The sequence below is a fragment of the Juglans regia genome, chromosome 14 (assembly GCF_001411555.2).
Source record: "Juglans regia cultivar Chandler chromosome 14, Walnut 2.0, whole genome shotgun sequence".
NCBI classification, from domain to species: Eukaryota; Viridiplantae; Streptophyta; class Magnoliopsida; order Fagales; family Juglandaceae; genus Juglans; species Juglans regia.
In genome coordinates this window covers 22597402-22616817 of record NC_049914.1, presented here as the reverse complement: position 1 = coordinate 22616817, position 19416 = coordinate 22597402, and the positions used below count along the sequence as shown (strand labels likewise).

General features: G+C 37.6%; 2 protein-coding genes and 1 non-coding gene across 5 annotated transcripts; 1 reads left to right on the top strand and 2 right to left on the bottom strand.

Moving 5' to 3' along the window:
• Positions 1 to 1805: 1805 nt before the first annotated feature.
• On the bottom strand, positions 1806 to 1888 carry TRNAL-UAA. The gene has a single exon. It is a non-coding gene; the product is annotated as a tRNA-Leu (tRNA).
• Positions 1889 to 2012: 124 nt separating this feature from the next.
• LOC109000678 (splicing factor U2af small subunit B-like) lies at positions 2013 to 13040 on the top strand. 3 transcript variants are annotated; one of them, XM_018977639.2, is made up of 6 exons: positions 2013 to 2335; positions 2447 to 2615; positions 3217 to 3343; positions 3453 to 3918; positions 4383 to 4406; positions 12674 to 13040. In XM_018977639.2, the coding sequence occupies exons 1-4, from the start codon at positions 2099 to 2101 to the stop codon at positions 3898 to 3900; spliced, it is 981 nt and encodes a 326-aa protein (XP_018833184.1). In that variant the 5' UTR covers positions 2013 to 2098; the 3' UTR covers positions 3901 to 3918; positions 4383 to 4406; positions 12674 to 13040. The 3 variants fall into 3 exon arrangements, with proteins under 3 accessions (XP_018833184.1, XP_018833186.1, XP_018833187.1); XM_018977641.2 differs by lacking the exon at positions 4383 to 4406 and having other exon boundaries at positions 2025 to 2335; XM_018977642.2 differs by lacking the exon at positions 4383 to 4406 and having other exon boundaries at positions 2025 to 2335; positions 12603 to 13040.
• Positions 13041 to 13830: 790 nt separating this feature from the next.
• Positions 13831 to 18653, bottom strand: LOC109000679 (histone deacetylase HDT1-like). Its single transcript, XM_018977643.2, has 10 exons — positions 18526 to 18653; positions 17415 to 17485; positions 17094 to 17305; positions 16328 to 16341; positions 15918 to 15980; positions 15717 to 15835; positions 15041 to 15124; positions 14865 to 14955; positions 14194 to 14326; positions 13831 to 14107 (listed from the first exon to the last, which is right to left on the bottom strand). Exons 1-10 carry the CDS (start codon positions 18536 to 18538, stop codon positions 14047 to 14049), a joined length of 861 nt encoding a protein of 286 aa, XP_018833188.1. The 5' UTR covers positions 18539 to 18653; the 3' UTR covers positions 13831 to 14046.
• Positions 18654 to 19416: the final 763 nt, after the last annotated feature.

The window sequence follows — 19416 nt, the reverse complement described above, 5'->3', positions numbered from 1 at the left end:
TACTTGAACCTTTAACGTGACCTACACCGAATAATTGGGCCAAGGTTCAAGTTATAAATCTTTGGGTCCGAGCTTTAGCTGTTATAAACAGATATGATATCAATCTCATCACCTTTTGAAAGAATAATGCCAGCTTTTACCGTTTGAATGTGAGTTGGTGTTATGTGTTGGAGATAAAATAAGTCTATAGCCCAGCCCACGAGAGGATATATAGAGGCCCGTGATCAAGCAACGAAGAGATAAATAACCTGAAAAGAAATAAAGCCAAAAATTATGGATGATTGGAGTGGCAATATTACATACAATCCGTAAACTTAACACAAATATGATATAAAAATAGTAAATTTAGATTTTATATAAATGAGTTCGGATAAAAAAAAGTTGATTCGTTAAGACACGATTAATAAGCGGATAACTTGCTTAACCCGAAATCAACCCGCAATAACTTGTTTAAATGGAAGGATAAAAATGATAAATCATATATTAATGTGTAGTGTATGAAATGATAAGTAAAATTTCTCAAATTTTATTATTGTCGGATTTTTACTATTGATTTTGGTAGTAGGTACGTGTACCTCCGTCCAAGTATCATTATGTATAAAAAATTGCATCAACATTATTGTTCACTTCTAACCTTGACAAAAAATTGCATCAACATTATGTATAAAAATAAAAAATAAAATAACGATGATACATTTTCTTTAAAAAGAGTGGGTAAGTAATACTGCTATGCCCTCTTACCAAGTGTGCAAATTGTACTTTTTTTAAAAATTTTTTTTTTTCAAATATTTTTTAAACATGTTTAAACATATTTTTTAAAAATTTTAAAAAATACTAATACACTAATAGTCATTTCCTTAATCAATAAGCAAAAAAAAAAAAAACTAAATGTATGAGCGGTCAAAATGAGGGGGCATGCTAGGGCTGTACAAAAATCGACGCCACTGGCCGCCACTGACGCGAATCGATCGGCCACATCAGGAACTGGCTGGAATCAGTGGAGAACCAGTCGGCGTGCAGTGAAAATTTGAAGAAACTGACATTCAGCAGTTTGGTTCCAGTTTTGAAGCTGAACCGGACAATTAAACCAATCGATATAATAAAATCTTTTTTTTTAATATACCCTTATCGAAACGTTAATAAGTATTACAACAGATAATGGAAACGACATCGTTTGACATTAAATCAAATGACGTTGTTTTATTAAGAACGTACGGAAAAGAAAAAAAAAAAAAATCTGAAACGACGTTGTTCCACTTAAACTTAAGTGGAACAGCATCGTTTCGAGATAAGTCATCTTCTTCCCCAGCTTCTTCTTCTCGAATCCGATCTCTGCAACTCTCTCTCAATAAAATTGCCAAAGAATTGAAGCCGACCGAGAACCGTCTCGATCAGTTTCCTCCTCCCTATTGTCCAATTACAGTCAATGCCTCTCTTATTTTTTCAGACGTCGATTTTCACCCCTAGAGCATACTAGCATTATTCAATTAAAAAATAATATCTATTCTATAAAAACAACATAATTTTGACCAAAGCAAGAATGTTGAAAGTGTTTCTAGTTGTAAATTGTTTAGGCTGCGTTTGGATGTTGAGATGATTTTAAATAATTTGAGTTTATCTGTAAATAATAATATTTTGTGGGTCTTATTGAATTATATTTGAATATAAATAGATTGAGATGTGTTTGAATATATAAAAAAAGTTAATATAGATTTAACTTTTTTATGAGGAGTTAAAAAATAATAGATTTTATCAACGATTGAGAGAAATTGAATTGATCTCAATAATAAAAAACTATGAAGAATTGCTGGCTGTGGGGTTCGAACCCACGCGCACTTATGTGCAGAAGATCTTAAGTCTTCCCCCTTAACCTCTCGGGCAAACCAGCTTCTTGTTTACTAATCATGTCGTTTTATTTAATTACCATAACAATTCAAAGGAACCATCTAGAAGAAAGAGAGAAATCATCCAACGGTGAGGATTATATATGACAGATCCAGATATAAGTATTCTCTCCGTCCTCTATTAATCCAACCAAAACCCTCGCCCCAACCCAGATAGATTCTGATTCAGAGAAACAAGGCTAAAGAATAGTGTAATGGCGGAGCATTTGGCTTCGATATTCGGGACGGAGAAGGACCGCGTGAACTGCCCCTTCTACTTCAAGATCGGAGCTTGTAGGCATGGAGACCGCTGCTCCCGCCTCCATACCAAGCCCAGCATCAGCCCCACTGTTCTCCTCTCCAATATGTACCAGCGCCCCGACATGATCACCCCTGGTGTTGATGCCCAGGGCCACCCCATTGACCCCCGCACCATACAAAGGCATTTCGAGGTTTCTGATTGAATTGTTATTTCTATGCGTTTTGGGTTTTTACTAGTGGTTTGTTTGGCCTTGTATTTATAATTTATTTTCTTACGCAATTTCTATAATTGGGGTTTTTAGGAATTCTATGAAGATCTGTTTGAGGAACTAGGGAAGTACGGAGAAATTGAGAGCCTCAATGTTTGCGATAACCTTGCTGACCACATGGTTGGTAATGTCTACGTTCAGTTCAGAGAGGAGGAACATGCTGCCAATGCTCTCCGGAATCTTACCGGAAGATTTTATGCTGGTTAGTTTTTTTCTTCATCAATTTCCCGACGACTGTTCTTTAGGGGTTTCTACGTGTCTATTTCATTTTCGAACTTTTGTTGTCTTTATAAATTGCGAATTCCGAGAATGAGTTAGCTATTGTCTGCAACCCGTACGACCACTAATTCAATTGAAGCACTCTTTTAAGGATTGATAACTGACGTGGCTTAGGCAGAAATAATTTGAAGAACTGACGTTGTTCATCTTAAATCTACTTTATAATAAAATAATTTTATAATATGATAAAATCATACGAAATCATGTCAATTTGTAAAATTATTTTTATGCAATCTTTTTGTTATTAAAGTATTTCTCTTCGTGGCTTCATGTAATTTTCCTTATCCGAAGAATTTGTTCATCGTCACAATTTTCATGCATTTTACACACTAACAAGCTCTCCTATTTAAGCCCTTATACAAAGCATGGTAAGTGTATTTTCTTTTGGAGTTGCTCTCTCTCTCTCTCTCTCTCTCTCTCTCATACGCCACTCTATCTTTCGTGGCCCATATCTTTAATTGATATATAACGAGAACCTGGCCAACTTTCATCTCACTTTGGGAACCCAAATATTGTAATTGCAGGCCGTCCCATCATTGTTGACTTTTCTCCGGTGACAGACTTCCGTGAAGCCACCTGTAGGCAGTATGAGGAGAACACATGCAACCGTGGTGGATACTGTAATTTTATGCACTTGAAAAGGATTAGCAGGTTAATCTCCTTTACTTTTTAAAAAATATATATTCTCTAGAATATGTAATGTGGAGTTCCGCCTGAACTTGTTGAGCTGAATTTGTTCGATTGTGCTGATCTTTGTCAGGGAGTTGAGGCGTCAATTGTTTGGGAGGTACCGACGAAGGCACAGTCACAGTCGCAGTCGAAGCCCCTACAGGCATCGTAGCTATGAAGAGCGCTCTCACGGAAGCCATGGTTCAGGAAGAAAGTATGATGAAAGGGACCGTTATTATGAAAGTCAGAGCAGGAGGCATAGGAGTGAAGGCCCTGGCCATAAGCGAGAACGAAGCAGAAGTAGGAGCCCTGGGGGAAGGAGGAACCACAGTCCGATTAGGGAAGGCAGTGAGGAGAGACGTGCCAAAATTGAGCAGTGGAACCGGGAAAGGGAACAACATCAACAGCAAGACAATTCTAGTAAGATTGACAATTATGGAAATAATGATGGAAGTTATAATGGACATGTGCAGAATGGAGATCAGTATGATGACTGCCAGCAGCAGCGGAGTCCACTACAAGAAGGATATAATTACTGATCTTTTTATCTGAATCTGGTGTGTTTCCTCTCTTTTTGTGATTTTGATATTGTGTTTACTTCATTAGGAGAAAGTTACATTTCTGGTAGAAAAATGCTACATATTATGTCCTCATCCCACTTTTATTCCACTACAATGAGGTAAAATTGCCCACTTTTAAAAAATAAGAGATGATCCAAGGGTGATGTAAAGTACTAAATTGTACTCAAGTAGGCGAAATATGCTTACCTTACCTTACCTCATGAGTTTTTATCTTCTTTCTAGCGTACTAGAATGTAATTAGGTGTCTCACTTTGTATACTTCATGTGTACTTGAGCATTGCTTAGTTTCATTCTATTCGATAAAGATTCATACTTATCAAAAAATAAAGGCCATTTTTAAATTGGGTTAAGAGTGGGACAGGTATGTAGTATATAGTATTACTCTACAAAGACCAATAATTTATATTAAAAAAGCTTACAATCCATATTTCACTTTGCAGTTGGCGTGCAGATTCACAGTTCTGGTATGGAATGTAAATTTTTTTACCCTTTGCCTTTTCATCTGCATGCATACTCCTTGACTGTTAGCTTCATGGATGCTTTACTGCAGGATAGGCTTTTAAGAACAATCATCTAACCTTTTTACCAATGTCTTTGCCTTGATTATATCCATACTGATAAAGAAACCTTTGAACAATTCCATCTTGAAAAAGCAGTGGTTCTATCCCAAACAACATCTAGAGGGGGTGAATAGGTGTAATTCAGATTTTGTGGACAAATAAAAATTAATGGCAAGAAGCAATTAAAAGATGACACAAATCATACAAATAATCAATACAGAGATTTGGTCATGAAGTGGAAACTCATTTGAAGAACGTCTTCAAAGTCTAAAACCACTCCAGGTGTAAGCCACCACTTAAAATCCACTATAGAAAGAGTTTGTTACAACCAATATAGAGACACTCACAAAATCTTTGTAGTTCCTAAACTTGGCTTGCAACATCACGAGTGGCCCACTCGATCTCTACACACATGTAGTGTCGGAACTCCGACCTTTCTATAACATCTCACAAGAACCTCTCGATCTCTGCATCACAGCAGCTCCGGAAACCTTCCGGCCAACAAAACGTCCACTTCAATGGACTTTGAATGAGATTTGATCTTGAGTGTGGTGCGGTGGATTTGTGTTTGTCCAAGAGAGATTCACAAGGGGAGGAAAATGTTTCTCTTTGGCTCTTGAAACACTTAGGGTTTTGCTCTGTTTTTCCACACCAAAGAACAGAAATAAGCTATTCTATTTATAGTCCCAACAAGTCACGGCGCTCAAAAACATGAATTTTAAGTTGTCTTGAACATTGGCTCGAACGAGGTGTCGAGCGTATTTCGAGCCAATCTCTCTGGATGAGTTCAGCTCGAGCGCCACGTCGAGCGCACATCGAGCGAACCTCTCTGGATGGGTTCTGCTCGAGTGCCACGTCGAGCTCACATCAAGCGAACCTCTCTGTTTGGGTTATGCTCGAGCGCTGAGCCGAGCGTAGATCGAGCGAACCACTCTGTTTGGGTTCCGCTTGAGCGCTACGTCGAGCGCACATTGAGCGAACCTCTCTGGAAGGTTCCGCTCGAGTGCCAGTTGAGCCATGTTGAGCACACTTCAATCTTTTTCATGTAACACTGCATCAACACTTGTTACAATTCAACTTTATACAGGTTTTTGCAAGAATATGCCAATTAACTATTTTTTCCCTCGACAATCTCCCCTTTTGGCATTTCTGTGACAAAACTTCTAACTTATACATAGAACCTAATCCTGACACACCCCAAACATGATTCCCATGATTTAGGCAATATCTTGAACATGTTGAGAAATTTCTACAAATACTTGGCAAACGGTTAAAAGAACCACAAAAAACATGCAAGAAATAATCTCATAAGCATAAGCAATGTCAGTTGCATAGTTTTCATAAACAACTTTTCATTAAGAAATTAATCAGACATTGAGTTCAATAGACAAACAATAGCAGCATGTGATTAACAAAAAAAAAAGCTGCTTCCCCCATAAAACAATGTGTTACTAACAAACACAAAAGCTACTCTCCCTACATCCATACCACTCTCCCTTTTTGTCACAAGTCAAGGGTCTCAACTATCACCATCAGTCTGACTGCCATCATCTTCATCGAGACGCTCTTCAATGTCGTTGAAGCGTTGAGTCACAAGCTGCTGTAGGCTGTCAACTTTAGCATCAAGACGATCAAACCGGGCTTCAAGACTGGCAAGGTACTTAAGGACCTACTGAAGGCTGGGATCAGTCGATCTTGGTGTCGGTATGAATAGTGCCGAGCCTTGAGGCTGTGAACTGGAAGGCTGAGAACTGGATGACTGGGAACTGGATGGGTGGGAACTGGATGGCTGGGAGGAGGATGCAGGAGGATGCTCGACATTCAGTGGGTGAGGGGTAATGTGAGCACAACTCAGCTGTATGGTCCTACGCCCAATAGGAGCCTTAAGAGGAACTCTAGGCTCATGAGGAAGAAGCGTAACAGACTTAGAGAGGGCTAACCTACTGATGAGGCAGGCGAAAGGCAAACCAGTCCGTGATTTTGGGGAATTAAACACCTCAAGCATAACTCGGCACAGATGACTCCTCAGGTCAATGGAGACATCATTGATCAGTGCATACAAAAGAGTAGCACGGTCAGGACTGACATCACTCTGATGACCAGTAGGATATAGATTTGTAAGGACTATCCTACTGAGAATGAGAAAATCAAGTGAAAAACGTGATGTGAGAATGAGTGACTTACCATCCTAACTAGAAAAAGGACTAATTAGACATTCAACAATGACTGTCGGACTAGGAGAAGAAGTCCGTGTATAAGGATACGTAGGGTTTGCCACTCGTGGGGCATTTAGCAAGTCCGCTAACATGCCCGGAGTCACCCGAAAGACAATGTTCCGGAGACTAACATCAAAAGAGCCATCATCAGAGATGGCATGAATGTTGGAGTAAAACTCCTTAACCAACTCCACAGAAGGAGTGAGATGACCAGTGGTCAAGGCCAACCACTGGCGAGACTCAAAAATATGAGGGATAACAGTCTCAGTAAGCTCACCGAGGATGACTTCCCGCTCGACAATTGGAGAACGGGTAGAAAAGTTTTGAGCGTAAAGTTCTCTTGCACGAGCATTGTGGAAATGTGCTTGAGTGGGGGCAGGAGGATTTTGGCATGGACGAACACGTCGAAACGTGATTTTGGCTGTGGACATAATCAGTGACCGTTAGACAAGGCTAAAGGTAATGTGAAATGCCCAATGCATTGGGCATTGGGCATTGGGCATGTGCATTGTGCATTTTGAAATAGATTTTGGCAACATTCATGCCTTGGTTTTGAAATAGATTTTTAAAACCCAAGTTTGGCTAAGTCACATTAAGCATGTGCATTCATCATGCATTGGGCATTTCACATTACCTTTAGCCTTGTCTAACGGTCACTGATTATGTCCACAACCAAAGTCATGTCTCGACGTGTTCGTCCACGCCAAAATCTTCCTGCCCCGCTCAAGCACATTTCCACAATGCTCGTGTAAGAGAACTTTATGCCAAAATTTTTCTACCCGTTCTCCAATTGTCGAGCGGGAAGTCATCCTCGGTGAGCTTACTGAGACTGTTATCCCTCATATTTTTGAGTCTCGCTAGTGGCTGGCCTTGACCACTGGTCATCCCACTCCTTCTGTGGAGTTGGTTAAGGAGTTTTACTCCAACATTTATTTCATCTCTGATGATGGCTCTTTTGATGTTAGTCTCCGGAACATTGTCTTCCGGGTGACTCCGGGCATGTTAGCGGACTTGCTAAATGCCCTGCGAGTGGCAACCCCTACGTATCCTTATACACGGACTTCTCATCCTGGTCCGATAGTTATTGCTGAATGTCTAATTGGTCATTTTTCTAGTTGGGATGATAAGTCACATTCTCACGTCACGTTTTCCACCTGATTTTCTCATTCTCAATAGGATAGTTCTTACAAATCTATATTCTACTGGTCATCAGAGTGATGTTGGTCCTGACCGCGCCACTCTTTTGTATGCACTGATCAACGATGTCTCCATTGACCTGGGGAGTCATTTGTGCCGGTTTATGTTTGAGGCATTTAATTCCCCAAAATTATGGACTGGTTTGCCTTTCGCCTGCCTCATCACTAGGTTAGCCCTCTCTAAGTCTGTTACGCTTCTTTCTCATGAGTCTAGGGTTTCCTCTTAAGGCTCCTATTGGGTTTAGGACCATGCAGCTGAGTCGTGCTCACATTACCCCTCACCCACTGAATGTCGAAAATCCTCCTCCCAGCCATCCAGTTCCCAGCCTCAGGGCTCGGCACCATTCATACCGACACCAGGATCGACTGATCCCAGCCTTTAGCAGGTCCTTAAGTACCTTGCCCGTCTTGAAGCCCGGTTTGATCGTCTTGATGCTAAAGGTGACAGCCTACAGCAGCTTGTGACTCAACGCTTCAACGACATTGAGGAGCGCCTTGATGAAGATGATGGCAGCCAGACTGATGGTGACAGTTGAGACCCTTGGCTTGTTGTGACAAAAAGGGAGAGTGGTATAGATTTAAGGAGAGTGGTATAGATGTAGGGGAGCAGCTTTTGTATTTGTTAGTAACATTGTTTTATTGGGGAAGCAGATTTTTTATTTTTGGATAGATAATTTTCACAGGAGGAATTTTGATATATAATCATGAGGTCATCTAACGCGTGGTCAATTCTGTATACACGTAGAGCTTTCTTACACCTTTGATTGCCTCCCCAAGAACTCACAGGTGGCAAAGCAACAATTGATTGAGCTAGAAGTGTAGTGTGTGATGTAAGTCACAAAATATACATAGTACATGTTTTAAACTTTTGTAATTTGTAAATGTATATGATACAATTTTCAAAAGACATGTACCTAAAATTTTCAGAATTGATACCACTAGCACTCATTGTCACATTCATGTGCAAAACAATATGCATGTTTTTTTTTTTTTTTTTTGAGAAACACAACAATATACAAAGACAAAATTATGTATGTATTGAACACATACAATATGCTTTTAACAAAAAAATGAAGAAGAATACAAAAGACCTAAACATGTGTAAAATGCATGAATGCATGACCATTAATTTATACCACAAATACCATGTCTGGTCTGCTCCTCCCCCTTTCTCACCCACACTTGTCTCACTTTTACATGATTTACCGTATCAGCCTTTTGGCTAGTAGTCAATTGGTCTAACTTCACATTGATCATCTCATTTTGTCTTGGCTTTACAAGTTTTAATGCCCTTTTCTTGAGTAGGGCTTTTCAATTCTCTTAGGATGGTCCCTAAGCTCAAAACAGTTTGGTCGAATGTGACCAATCTTACCGCAATTGTGACAAACGTGTTTTGCCTTGTGAGCTTTTTGTCTCATGGAGGGTGAGACGTACCTAGGGGCATTCAAGAACTTCTTATTTTTTTCAGAAGGTTAAGTAGTTCTACTTTTAGAGAATGCAAGAGCATGAAAATATTGATTTTTTAACTTGAAGCAATCTTGTCTAACATGACCAACCTTCCCACAGTGATGAAATATAGGGCTCGTGTTGCGAGCTCCTTGTCTCTTGGGAGGTGGGACAGGCTTTTGCACATGTAGGGGTTTCTTACCCTTTTTAAAAAGTTGTGCTTTGCCATTCTCATTCGATGCAGGAACAAATATTATTTTTCTTACCTTTTTGCATGGGGTTTTTAAAGTTGAAGCCACATCAGATTTTCCTTCAATATATCCCATACCTCTCTTGTCACCAAAGGACTTTCCTGAGTTAAAGATTTTGTCAAGCTTTTGTTTCCCAGTAGACAAATTTTTCAACTTATCGTTTAATAAAATCAACTCACTTCCCTACATTTTCATTTTATCCTCGAGTGACACATTCCTCTTTTGCAACTGATCGGTTAGACAAATGGCTTCATTCAATTTATCTTAGAGATCCTCATTTTCTCTTTTGCAAATATCTATATTCTCAGTATGTGCTTTATTGAGTTTCCGCAATTTTACATATTCATTGTACAACTTCTCATAGATTTCCTCCAACTCATCATCATCCCCGGATTCCCTTCTGGATATACTCTCATTTTCAGACGTTGATTCACTTCTGTGACTTTGGCCACCAAAAGAAGAAGTGAATGCCATGTAGTTGCAATTTTTCTTTGGAGAGAGACTCTTTGAAGAGTCACTTGTCTCAGAATCATTATCACTCAAAGAAGCACCCTTTGCTTTCTCTATGGTCTTTTTGTAATTTGCACACTCAAGGCGAATGTGTCCAAAACCATGACATTCATAACACTGCATATCAGATTGTACCTTGTCTTTGGTAGCTCTAGTGTATTTCTTAGAGCTCCGTTCCTTGTTTCCTGAGCTGGAATTTATATTTACTCTCTCGAACCTTTTCTTCTTATCCCCCCAGTTCTTTCTATTTCTAGATACCAACATCTTTCTAAATTTTTTAGCATAAAAAGCTACTTCTTTGTCACTCATAGCCAACTCATCGGATGACTCATCAATAGTGTTGAGGGCTATGGACTTATTTTTCTTATCCATAGGAAGAGTATGCTCATAGGTTTGGAGAGAACCCACCAGCTCTTCAATCCTCATATTGTCTAAATCTTTGCTCTCTTCAATGGCAGTGACTTTGGGATGGAATCTCTCAGGAAGAGATCTGAGAATGTTTTTCACAATTCTATTTTCAGGGATTTTTGTCCCCTAAATTAAAACTAAAATTGACAACATGATTGAATTTGGCATAGAAGACATCAAAAGTTTCTTCATCTTTCATTCTAAGTTCTTCAAAACTCGTGGTCAGCATTTGAAATTTAGAATTCTTTACAGCCTTGGTACCTTCATGGGTAACCTCAAGAATGTCCCAAGCTTTTTTACAATTTTCACACATGGAGATTCGCTTGAACTCCTCCTGGTACACAGCCATGAAAATCGCATTCAGGTCTGTTATTCCAGCCACACTTATTTCATCCCTAGAGTAATTATCCACACTTTTGGGAGTTTGAACTCCCTCAATGATAACAACTGGTTCTCTCCATCTTTTTGTTATGGAAACCCACACGTTCATCCATAGACTTTAGGAACGCTCTCATTCGGACTTTTCAATAAACATAATTGTTTCCATCAAAATATGGTGGTGATGTGAGAGATTGAGACTTATCCATTTAAACCACTATAGCAGGAACACACTCAGGAACTGAATCCTAGCGGAGTGAATCCGCTCTGATACCAATTGAAAAAACAGTGATTCTATCCCAAACAACACCTAGAGAGGGGTGAATAGGTGTAGTTCAGATTTTGTGGACAAATAAAAATTAATGGCAAGAAGCAATACCACTCCGGGTGTAAGCCACCATCTAAAATCCACTATAGAAAGAGTTTGTTACAACCAATATAGAGACTCACAAAACCTTTGTAGTTCCTAAACTTGGCTTGCAACACCATGAGTGACCCACTCGATCTCTACGCGCATGTAGTGTCGGAACTTCGACATTTCTATAACATCTCATGAGAACCTCTCGATCTCTGCATCACAGCAGTTTCGAAAACCTTCCGGCCAACAAAACGTCCACTTCAATGGATTTTGAATGAGATTTGATCTTGAGTGTGGTGCGGTGGATTTGTGTTTGTCCAAGAGAGATTCACAAGATGAGGAAAAGGTTTCTCTCTTTGGCTCTTGAAACACTTAGGGTTTGTTCTGTTTTTCCACACCAAAGAACAGAAATAAGCTGTTCTATTTATAGTCCCAACAAGTCACGGCGCTCAAAAACATGAATTTTAGGTGGTCTTAAACATTGGCTCGAGCGAGGTGTCGAGCGAAGGTCGAGCGCACGTTGTCTTCTGAAACCGCTCGAGTGAGACGTCGAGCGCATTTCGAGCGAACATCTCTGGATGAGTTCAGCTCGAGTGCCCCGTCGAGCGAACCTCTCTAGATGGATTCTGCTCGAGTGTCACGTTGAGCTCACTTCTAGCGAACCTCTCTGTTTGGGTTTCGCTCGAGCGCCAGTTAAGCCATGTTGAGCACACTTCAATCTTTTTCATGTAACACTGCATCAACACTTATTACAACTCAATTTTACACAGGTTTTTACAAGAATATGCCAATTAACTAATTTTTCCCTCAACACATCCTTTACGTTTTAAATTAACAAGAAGCAGCCCACCCCTCCAAAAAATAAAAGAAAAAAAATTGCGTGTAACTAGCACTCAGTTCATCATTTAGAATTTTGTATGAATAACTGCTTTTCATCTGATTTACCTTCTTCAGTTTCCTTTCTCAAGTGCGCCCTGCAATCAGAACTGTTATAGAAACTTCGATACACGATCTGATAAGTTGAATTCTTAGTAACAGAGGATTTACCAAGTCATTTTTCAGAAGTTGTTGCTTGACCTCTAGTCAACAGAAAGGACTCCTGCGGTTTAACTGTGCATCAATTGCATGCAATCTCTCTCTCTTTTATTTTTTAAATTTGTGAGTGTACACGAATGATTTTACAGTTGGACTCTGAGAAACCACCGCAAAGTCAGGGAACGATCAAATTTCCATGGGGTCCTGTTTCTGGTTTTATTTTCTACTAAATCTCTTTTTATCATACCATCCCATAATGTACAATTAATTGGTGATCTTATCCATGTTATTGAGTTTTGCAGGTTCAGGTATCCCTGCTTCTCAGGACCAAGCAATTGTTTTAATTGCTGCTTACCATAAAATTTGTTTACAGGTTGGGCGCAGCGGCAGGGGTGGTATGTGTTTACAGGATGTATCTGGTCTCGGTTTGGTTGAGAAAGAAAGCAGCTGCAACCCAAATCGTTAGGTTTTGAGAGCCGTAGGTGGTGGGTGAATGTTTTATTCGGTAGTGTGTTCTGGTCACATTGCAGGTCAAGGATGGGATGGGATGGATGCAGCGAAAGACATTTGATATTTTTGGGGCCAATTTGGTGTAATGGTATTTTATTATTCTCCATTTGTATTAGATGGGTTTTAACCTTGTTGACATAATTAGGATTTGCATAATCTTTGTTTTCAGAGTGTATTTGACACTTTTGGTATGATTGTGTTTTTGGTTATTCGACGTTTGATTTTCTTCACTGAATCGTCTTCGTGGGTTTTTTCTAGATTGCTTCAATTTTCTCACTCTACTCCGATAGTCACAAGAACTTTTAAGCAATTTTTTTCCATAGTTTCAATGCATTTTATATTAAAATTTACATTACAATCATTTGTTTTCGACGTGGAAGCGAATTAAATATTATATTTCTTTAACTTTCAACTGGCAACTAGTGAAGACTGCTAAAAAAGTAAATTAGTTTGTTTTTTATTTGTTTCTAAATAATAAAATATTATACTATTTTTTAATATTAATTTTATGTTGAGATTTGAAAAAATTAAATTATTTATTTTATTTTATATAAAAATTTTAAAAAAATTATAATAATTAAATTAACTATGATAACAAATAAAGCATAAAAAAACTCGGTCCACCTAAACCTCGAGACCTATATATTGATCTCCAAGTGAAGACTACCTATAAAAAGATGAAAAGTTTGTTAATAATAATAAAATCATTGGAGTTAAATTTTAGAACAAAAATAAGTTATATAAAAATATTATAAATTTAAAATATATATAAAATATAACTTTCGTTTCAAAATTTTAAAAAATTATATTATGTTTTGCGTTTGTTTGAAAGTTCAACAAAAATTATAATAATTAGATGAAAAAATTAAAACTCTAAAATTAAAAAATATTTATATTTGAATAATATTAGGAAAAAAAAATTTAGAAAATTTTAAGAAGGATTTTACAAACAAGCCCTTAGCAAGGCTAAAAGTTCCACGAAGCTGACTAAATGTAGATAAAAGCTGGGACAACACAAAATACGAGACAAAATCACCACCTCCATTAAAATGGTCCAAGAAGCACAATAGGGATATACTAAATCCTTGAACAGAACTCCAAAAACAACTAGAAAATTCTCTTGTATACCATGCCAAAACCCTAATAAAACTCGACTCTGTAACCCATCCCATGAAAAAAATCCAGAACATGCTACGGCTGTGTGCATGTACAGATAATCAATCGTCCACCAACTACTTATTTTTCACCATGCTTGGCCTTTGTGTGTGACTGAAGACCAACATCTGAGGTGAAACTCCTGCACAAGATAAAAGCTGTAAGAACACAATGCAACCTAATTTAGAATAGGAGTAACACTTTCCATTGTTGCAAGTAAAAACATACTTGCTACAAGACTTGCAAGAGAATTGACCACCAGATTTTGGGGTCTGCGGCTTAGCTTGGTCGCTATTTGCAGGAGTCTTTCCAGCCTTCTTGGAAGGATGTGGAGTTGCGGTATGACCACCCTTCTTACCATCTATAAAATAAAATAACCACCACCAATTATCAAATAAAGTCTCGAGTTCAGAATTAAAGCTCACCAAAACTTTCAGGCAAATAAAAATATTGCTTTATTTAGCAGTAACTTAAAAGCCAGCTGAAATTCAAAATCAGGAGGTAAACAATGTGACCTTTAAGGAAGATGATCAATATGTCCAGAAATAAAATTAACTAATATGAAACTTGAGATAATAAAGAAGGAAAATTCTATACACCATACTACCATCTCACCTTCATCCTACTAAATAAGATGTGGCATATTTATCACCATTAAATAATAATTTATTACATGTTTCTTTATCATCTAATGGTAATGAATGTGTCACATACTACTTAATATGATCAAAATAGGATGAGAGTGTAGTATATAGCATTATTCAATAAAGAAACTCAAAGTCAAACAAAAATTATAGGACCTTTTTTCAAATTGCTAGAAGTCAAGCACATCATAGGAATTAGTCTAACAAACCTACAAAAAATAATAAAAAAAAAGGAACAAAGACAGACAAAATCACCTGTCTTTTGAGGAGTAGCTGGTTTTGCTTTTTTAGCAGGTACGGGAGTTTTGTGTGCAGCATCAGAGGGCCTCTTCTTTCCCAATTCAACCTTTTTCGTTAAGAAATGATTATTATCCATGATGCCCAGAAATTTAAAAAAAAAAAGAACTAGAATACAATAAACAGTCAAATACCTTCTTTGGTGTTTCTTCACTCTCCTCATCAGAGTCATCATCAGAGTCATCACCAGACTCAAATGACATTGCATCATCATCATCCTATAACAATAAGTTACACAATTCAAAGCTGGTCAAATAATGTTTGATTAGCATGTTCAAGAACAAAAAATGTAAAAAGGAAAAAGAAAAAAGATATGTTTACTCATTAGGAGTTTGCACAAACAACTGACACACTAAAGAGTCACAGAACACTCAAATCAAGAAGCAAAAGATGTTTTTACATTAGGTATTAACATCAGGGAAAAAGAAAAATGCTCAGATGTGTTCTCGAGATTTAAATTTTGATTTGGGTTTTTACAAAATCATATTAAAACATGAGAACATATTTACGGCCATTTTCAGAACTTGTAACGGAGAAGTAGAAGATGAATGCTATTTCTCAGCTAGCCTTGGATCCTAGTATAAAATATAATGAGGACCTACTGTAATCATGTTACAATTGCTAGCCATGAACTTTGGTTGCAGTTTCATATCTTCAAAAGTGGAATAAAGAAAAAACTAACTAATAATACGCACATCTTGGGGCTTTTGCATTAAGCATTATAACAACTCATTTCCATATATTGCCAAATCAGATAAAGGGAAAAAGATCACAAATTCATCTATAGCCAAATTAGAAATTCATGCATACCTGATCACTAGAATCATCATCCTCATCGTCTTTGATTGGTTCTACAAGCTTAACCTGCTTTTCAGAAGATTCAGGCTTGGATGCAGCTTTTTGAGTGGTAATTGTTGAACCAGCCTTGCCTGAAAATTAGTTACCAGTCAATGGCAGAAAGAGATTAAATCTCTAAATAAAGTAAAAGTACAATGGAGGGACATCATCCACCATTTTCTCCGCTAATCAATGGCAAATCCTCCAACTCTTCATCCTCTGAATCAGTATCAAAATCTGTACAATTTCAAAAAGGTAAGGTAGATTATTTTAATAAGTAGAAAACAGTAAGTATTAAAAGTCAACTTTTTTATGACAAGGAATCCCGGAGACCATGCAAATGCAATGTCTTTTAACCAGTTACATCCCTGGAACCGTGTGATGCGTCCACATCACACAAATCAGGTAAATAATCTACTTTTCACCAGTGAGACACGGTTTCTTTAAGTTTTGCTTTAGACCTTAGACTTGGGGGGAGCATAACCCCCAATACCAAGGACCTTACCACTTGAGCCATCCCCTAGGGTTATGTCTAACAGTCAAATTTAGGATATGTTATAGAAAAGGCAATTTTTCACACTCACCGTCATGATCATCCGTGGCAGAGACAACAGCAAAGAGTCAAGGAATTCACAGGTAAGAAATAGAGGCAAGCACACACTGGTTATAGTAATCAACACCACCAAAGAAAGTGATGTAGTTGAGCCTCAAGAAATTCACATGCAACAGCTAATCGCATGATTTAAAAATGGTAAAAAAAAAATTGGAAATAGAAATAAATATGAAACAAGGTGCACGCCCTCTGCTACAACTCAGTGCCAAAAGAAATTATTTGTCAAGCAAAATAAGACTGAGAGAGCATCAATAACTAGAAAATAAGCATATGGGTAGCATTTAAATTTAACCAACATTCTTGCATCACAAAGAACTGAGCATCACAAATTTATCCAAGTTGACTGCAAGAAATAAATCAACTAACTAAATAATCCAGAAAAAAGAAAAAAGATTAAATTTTAAATTAATTCATACAACTCATTGCTGATTCCATATGACTGACAGCCTTTTTGAGGCAGTGATGAATTTCAACCTGAAATTTGTAGTTTATGGAGAAGACAACCCCCTGCCCCGGCTCTCCTTTTTAAGACTAATGCAATGCAGAAATGCACAGCTTATGAGACTTCAACGAGATTATAAAACATAACTTCAATAAGGACTTCAAGCAGATCCAAGCTATAAAGAAAATTTATGATCTAATAACTCATCCTAAGAGAAGAAAGCTGAAAAGTATCAACCAATTTGTATAAGGGAAGTATCAAAGAATCACTGAACAGGAAGAAGCGAAAAGGATATTCCTCTGGAGTAAATGCTTTGTAGCCAAGAAAGTAGACACTCCCATGTTTCCAGTTGTGAGAGAGCTCAAACTCCTTCTCAAAAACCAAATCAAAAGATAGCTGAGGGAAGTTCTCCTGGGAAAGGGTTCCCAAGACAAGTTTCTGATCATCAAACTTTAAGAAGAGAGGGACTGATTCATTTCCCTTTGTCTTAAACTCACCCAAAGATGCCTGGACAAAAAGCAGCATTTCAGACATTCCAAGAACGTGCAAAATAATTGTATATCATGTAGAGAATATAGCCCAAAACAAGCAATAGTACAAGTACAAGCATTCTTACCTGCGAAAGATGTATGACCTGCTCCTCACCAGGTTTAACTTTAAGAGGCTGCCCTGCCTTGACTTCAACACCTTAAAGAAAAGAAAGAAGAGTTGTTCAACATCTGCCCATCCATTGATATGAATGGATAGATAACTTACAACAAAAGTGATCATAATACAATATGAGTTGACCCTGACCACAGTAAGGTATAATATAAAGATGTACCCACAACTATATCTCATCAAGACACCATCAGAACAACACAAAATCAGAACACTTGTTGGATACACATCAGAAAATAAAAGATTATAACCCCCAATAACTTAATATATCAGAAAGACACCTGACTCAAAGACCACTAAAAATGGCAGAGGCAACACGACGCCCTTCATCATAATCATAAAGAGCCAAACAAAAACAGATAATAAAACAACCATAGGAAATTATCATTATGTGCCTTGGAAAGAACACAAAAAACTCAAAAAGAAATTAAGTGCCATTTGCGCAATTTCACTATTAGTTATCTCGTACTCTCGGACCCAGAATCCTCTGTATTCTCTTTCGAAAAAGAAAGGACAATCGATAAATTTCCAAATATATCACGCTGATAAGTGAGATTCTTTTTCGGCAAAAGCTAAAAATTAAAATAAACCATTTCCAGCATCTTACCAAACAAAAATTACGCGACTCCATGAAGCAAACACTGAAGTAACAGAAACATGACAGGCTACTTCTACAGACATAGAAAAAAAAAAAAAAAGCAAACTCACCAGCTCCAAGCGACAAACACTAAAATAACAAAACCAGCAAGCATGCAGGGCGAAAAATCAGAAAGTAGATTTCCAATACAGTAAAAAAATGAAAGAAGCATAATCACCAATATATTCTCTACTAGAAAATCCAAAAGAAAAATATGAAATCATTTTCCCGAGATGAAAGTGTTCGCATTCAGAGACAACGAAACAGACGGACAAAATCAGTTGCACGATGAGACGAGAAACAAAATTTGACGGACAAACGAAGCGACGAAAGTCCGTGTCAAAGAAATTAGATATGTGAAACCCAACCCAAATAGTATCATGATGATGATGGAGGAAAATGCAGTGAGTAGAGTATAAAAGGAGCTTACCCCAAAACTCCATGGTGGGCAAGAGAGGAGGAGGCTAGGGTTTCAGGAGGGTTTTGGAGAGGGAGGGTGAAGGGAGCAGCAAGAGGAGGAAATGTCAGGGTTTGAACTTTGAAGGGGCATTTTATAAGAAAGTTGCCGCCGTGTTTTTAGGGTTTCTGTTTTTAGAGTCTCAGTCCGAGAAAGTATGCGTGCGACTGGTTTTGGGCCTGCTTGGGCCCTGGCCTGGCCTCTTCAGTGCGTTTTATCAACTGCTTTGACTATTTTACTAGTGTCGGAGTTGATTGGATTTTCCATTTTTTAACCATGGGCATGTAGAAATCATACAAAAGAAAAAAAAAAATAGCAGAGAAATCAAATTTGCAGTTTTAAAACTTGTAATTTTATATTTTTTTTAAAAAAATAGATAAATTTGAAATCCACGTAAAAAATTATTTTTTTTAATATTAATCTCCACTTTTTTTCAAAGAGTATAGCAATTGAAGATTGAGGTGAAAGTGAGTTCGATGTATTTTAATATTGGAAATGATCCATTGGACGAGATTTTGTGTATAGGATTGGTAGAATTTTAATCCAAGATTAATGGTTTCGATTTTACTTTTTTTGGGTTACAAAAAGATGAATTGATTATATAAACACGAATGTTACTGAGAGGAATGCATGATAGGGGAGATTGGATATGAGAATGATTCTCACAAGAGTTGTATTATATACAGTCACTTTTACGTACTTTTTGCATACTATACTAATATGATTGACTAAAAGAGTTATTTTATTTTGTAAAAACGTGACGCAATCAATTACATTAGTGGACAAGAAGTAAGTAAAAGTGACTGCATATAGAATTTTTGTTCTCACAATGATGTGGGCAGTAGCCAATTGGTGAGATTGTTC

Coding starts and splice junctions, on each gene's coding strand:
- LOC109000679 (XM_018977643.2), bottom strand. Junction 14,956..15,040: donor GTGAAGAAACACCAAAGAAG/GTATTTGACTGT, acceptor TTAACGAAAAAG/GTTGAATTGGGAAAGAAGAG. Junction 14,108..14,193: donor TCTTGCAAGTCTTGTAGCAA/GTATGTTTTTAC, acceptor TATCTTGTGCAG/GAGTTTCACCTCAGATGTTG.
- LOC109000678 (XM_018977639.2), top strand. CDS start 2,099: ATGGCGGAGCATTTGGCTTCGATATTCGGGACGGAGAAGGACCGCGTG. Junction 2,616..3,216: donor TACCGGAAGATTTTATGCTG/GTTAGTTTTTTT, acceptor TTGTAATTGCAG/GCCGTCCCATCATTGTTGAC. Junction 3,344..3,452: donor CACTTGAAAAGGATTAGCAG/GTTAATCTCCTT, acceptor GATCTTTGTCAG/GGAGTTGAGGCGTCAATTGT.